Source organism: Penaeus japonicus, unplaced genomic scaffold (genome assembly GCF_977035675.1).
Source record: "Penaeus japonicus unplaced genomic scaffold, GWHDUDI00000001_assembly GWHDUDI00000026, whole genome shotgun sequence".
Classification (NCBI taxonomy): domain Eukaryota; kingdom Metazoa; phylum Arthropoda; class Malacostraca; order Decapoda; family Penaeidae; genus Penaeus; species Penaeus japonicus.
The window spans coordinates 23136350-23141349 of NW_028234428.1; the positions used below are offsets into that span (position 1 = coordinate 23136350).

Sequence of the window (5000 nt, forward strand, 5' to 3'; positions counted from 1 at the left end):
TTCACAACGCGCACTTAAGGGAGCGGAAATCTCGTCGCCGATTGGCAGAAGGTCTGCGTCCAACTGGCGCGTCAGCCAATCATGAGTGAGATTCCCTCGATCCACGGTGCGCAGCTGACATTTGTAAACAAACGCGCTCCGAGATGAGGCCTTCCAGCCACACCAAGAGGCGGAATTTCAGCGAACAAGAGAAAACTCTATTATTCTCTCTGATCAGCAAGGAAAAACATGTGTTGGAGTGCAAGGACATTAAGGCTCACACCCTCGAGGAGAAGAGGAAGAGCTGGGAGAAGATAACACATACTTTTAATGCAGATACGAGCGTGGTTGTTATCCCTCGCACAGTCGAAGAGCTCCGCAAGTGCTGGATGAATCAGAGATACAGAGAGAAGCAAATTGCAGCAGCCGAGAGGTGATGAAGGAGTGATGAGTGGTGGTGACCGAGGGCGTGATAGAGGGGGAGGAGGGTGACAGTATCTGCCTCGTCTGTCAGTCGGGTGGTTTGCGAGACAGGCAAGGGAGCTGTCAAGTGTCAAAATAGGGAATGAATTCCATTTTATTATATATCTTGTTTGTGTATATTTCAATATGTCATATGAAGCTCAAAGTGTGAATGAGATATTGATGGTTGATACATTATTGCTACATATTTATTTTCCTTTGTTCATTTTGTGTTAAATATTAATGAAAGCCTTTTTAAATGAATAACTTCCTTCTTTAGCTGTGGTACATTGGGAATCTGCTTGAAAGTAATAGGACTTCATTTGAAATAATAATATTCTTAGTTGTCTTTTAACTCACACTTACAGGTTAAAGGGGATATTGTAGACTATGGTCTATTTGGTTCCATATACATTTCTGTCTCAATAGCTGTCAAGAACATCTTTGAAGCCATTTATTAATGTACTATTAAATGAACCATTTATTAATTTATTAGATTGTTTGGGATTTCCTCTTTTTGCAACATGGACTTATAACACACTTTCCTTTGTACTAATTTAAGAACTTTCATGTTTTCAGTTTCATGTTTGATCAGATTGTATGTTGGTCAGCAAAAAGTTCAAATGCACACCACAAAAGTGATTCAAACTAAATGAAAAACAAGCATTTAAAGAAATAATGAACACTACCCATAAAAATAAATATTTCTTCCTTTCCATTACAGAAAGAGGTCTGATTGCCCACAGCAATACGGGGAAAGTCCAACCTCCCCAACTACTATGAATGTTGAAGTGGATCCTGTCATACTCAATCGTTCACCAGAACCAGTACAAAACTCATGGGAAGATGACCTTAGCATCAAGAACGGTAGGAGGGAGTTATCTGTAAGGAAATGTCCAAACTTCTCATTTTGTGTTTTGTCCCATTTCCTCCCCTCCCTCCTCCCTCATTTTCACTAACTGTATTAAATGGAATGATTTCTCTGAGCTTAATTTAGTACCTTTGGTCAACCTCATGTCTACCCATGTATGAGAAGATGATCAACAGTTCCTTATGTGGATCTAGAAAACTCAAGGGATGACATGTTTATGGCAGTGCAACATGAGGTGGTACTCAAGTTGATGGAAGCCATTTTTGCAGTATATGTTTGATTAATTTTGTAAGTGAAATCTGATTTTTAATTACATTATCAATAACCTCACACAAACACACACACATATATGTAAATATTATATATATATATATATATATATATATATATGTATATATATATATTAATATATATATATATATGCACACACACACACACACACACACACACACACACACACACACACACACACACACACACACACACACACACACACACACACACACACACACACACACACACACACACACACACACACACACACACACACACACACACACACACACACACACTTATACATGCATATATACTTGTTGTATGTATACTATTTTATGTGTTTGTATATTTAAATGATTACATTTTCTGTCAGATAAGGGACATTACTTATACAGTTGTTTTATTCTAGAAGGTGATGGACAAATACAGGGACAGCAACAGGCTGTACATCAACAACAGTCACAGCAGCAACACCAACAGCATCAGCCACAACAACAGCAACATCAGCAACCACAGTCCCAACAACTTCAACAGCAGCAGGAGCATCAACAACAACCACAACAACTCCAACAGCAGCAGCAGCATCAACAGCATCATCAACAACAGCAGCAGCAGCAGCAGCAGCAGCAGCAGCAGCAGCAACAACAACAACAACAACAACAACAACAACAACAACAACAACAACAACAACAACAACAACAACAACAACAACAACAACAACAACAACAACAACAACAACAACAACAACAACAGCAGCAGCAGCAGCAGCAGCAGCAGCAGCAACTAGATAGCACAGGAAGAGCAGTATTTGCAATGAGTACACTGCCTTTAGGTATACAGACAAATGTTACACAAAGAAGTAATTACCGGCCAATAGCACCAGCTCCTCCACCTCCTCCTCCACCTCAGGTGCAACAAGCAAATGTCAGTAATTCAGTGGTACCAGGTGTGCAACACATCAGTGCAACAAGGAATTTACAGTTTGATAATAGCACAACAGCTGTGGCAACTTCTGTATCAACAATTTGCCCTAGTACAGCTGTCACCAGTATTGCAAACAACCCCATGGACTGGCCAGAAACTACAGTATCGAGTTCAGGGAATTCTTGTAGCTCTGCATGGCCGGCGTCTGTTCGAACATCGCAAAAGAGAAAACTTGACATGCTACTTGACCAAGACAGACAGTTAGCCAGTAAACAATTAGTAACTGCAAAACTAGAAGAAGAGAAAGGTAGATTGCAGTTGAGAATACTTCATGAACAACTGAAAAATGTACAAAGAGAAACCCACCTTATTGACAGAAAAATAGCTCTAGCTGACAGAAAAATACAGTATTGGGACAAAGTGTTGAAAAATGGAGGTGATGAGCACTTTTTGTCCCATATGTGAAAATGGAAAAAAAAGTCATTAGTAATTTTCATATGAAACAGTGTAAGACAGTATGCATATTTCTTGTGTTGATTATTTTTCATTTCTTTTAAATGAGAACCAAGGTTCATTATATGCAAAACCCTGCATCCGTCATGCAAAATTTTGGATTGAGAATCAAATGATACTTGTGCTCTGCACCCCAAAAAAACAAATTTGGTCAAGGGATGTGTAAAAGCAAAGGATTTATATGTGAAGTTGACATATCTTGATGTATAATCCAGTTTGTTAATATTTTCTGTCCAATTTGACTACACATACGAGACAGCCAAACATCATATACAACACACAAAATGAGTGAAGATCATTCAATGAAGAGGTGCTAAAAAACACAGATTTAGGTTACATACATCACAAATAAAACAGGGTGACTCATAACACCTTGAGGTGAAAACAAAGTTGAATACATGACATAACATCTTTAATGAACCCATGAGATTTCTTGCATTAGTGTAACAAAACAAAACAAGAATTTTGATTGGGCCTTTCTTAAAATTTCATCCATTGATTTATTTTCCTGGGAAATGAAAAATTAAGTTCTCGCACCCATACTAGTATATATGAAAAAAGCACTGGAACCTCTGGAAAATGTATTAACAATATGCTGGTTAGAAAAAAATACAGTATTGTAGTTCAGTATCTTGTGATCTATTAACAACTAAAATGTGATGACCAGTGATGAGACCCTGTGTCTTAAAACCCCCATATAGATAGAATTTTGACAATAAACAATTTTTAAGAACCTTATGAACTAGCTTATATGTGATATTTTGAATTTACATGGAACAATTTGGGACAGTACAAGTGTTCAGGATCAACAAAGTGCAATGTGTATGTGTACACCTGTGAATAGAATTAAAGCCTTACATATTTGAAGGTAATTAAATCTCTTAAAGAGACTGTATTGACTCAGGAAGAATGGAACCACTGAGACAATTTAAAATAAGCAGTTTATAAATTTTTGTAATGCTTTGGTGGGCATCAGTTATGTTTTTAAGTGTTTGAGATATGAGTACTTTTAATACAAGAAGAAAGCTTTAATTTAAATTAATTTCAATGCATATATTGAAAGAAAATGATAGGATTTATAAATAAGAATACTCATTAAAATGAGTTTTATATTATGTAAGAATTATAAAGTTCTTAAATGCTCATAGTTTTGAATTTGTACAAAAACTGTATTGCTATCTCTTAACTCTTCATTGATATGGTTTGGTACTGTTTGCAATTTTTTTTGCAAGTAAAAAAAAAAAAAAAAAAAACTACGACAAAGAATATAATATGGATAAAACAGAGAAATAATGGGAATGTTGTTTATATACTGCTGACTTCATATCAATGAATATTTTCTCATGTATTTCACTAATACAATTTTGCATTTAATACAAAAGGATTATATTTGTATGTAGATATTGTAAAGAATAATTTATTTAATATATTTGCATGGACAAAGTAAGAATATTGTCAGACAAGAGGGAGACAAACCATTTCAGAAATAGTCAGATGACAAATATGAGCTTGTCTTTGAATTGCCCTTTTTAATTAAAAATTAACTAAAATATTTGAAGTATATGTATGTCTATAAGTGTATTCATGTTTATGGTTTCAAGGACAAAAACTAAATATTTGCTTTTTTCACAACTTTGTCAGCAGGAGAATAAGCATACCCATGCATCACCTCAAGTTAGGGTTTGAAGGAAATTACATATTCGAATCAGATTAAAAGTTTGACTGAAGTTACAAAATACAGGAAAATCTCAAAGTATGTGAGACAGCCATATCAGTAGAAGGTTAGGAGATTTTAAAGTTTTTTTTTTTTTTTTCATTGCATCACTTTGTTCCGGTGATGACATTAGGCTTGTACAGTAAATATTCTTTTTGAATATGCAACATTATGAGAGTATGAGCTGCAAAGCTTGTATTTTCAGTTTATTGTACATAGGAAATTTCTTATTTTTTAAGATAAATATTTATTGAGAGCCAG

General features: G+C 35.5%; 1 protein-coding gene across 2 annotated transcripts in view; it reads left to right on the top strand.

Annotated features, from left to right (window-relative positions):
- The first annotated feature begins 104 nt into the window (after positions 1 to 104).
- LOC147468826 (uncharacterized) overlaps positions 105 to 5000 on the top strand; it is a 5120-nt gene continuing 224 nt past the window's right edge. Inside the window, exons 1-3 of one of the 2 annotated variants that reach the window (XM_086552166.1) lie at positions 105 to 412; positions 1166 to 1308; positions 1998 to 5000. The exon at positions 1998 to 5000 is cut by the window's right edge and continues 224 nt beyond it. In XM_086552166.1, coding sequence (XP_086408292.1) covers positions 144 to 412; positions 1166 to 1308; positions 1998 to 2977 — 1392 coding nt within the window. In that variant the 5' untranslated portion in view covers positions 105 to 143 and the 3' untranslated portion in view covers positions 2978 to 5000. The remainder of the gene's footprint in view (positions 413 to 1165; positions 1309 to 1997) is intronic. The other variant, XM_086552167.1, reaches the window with a different exon arrangement.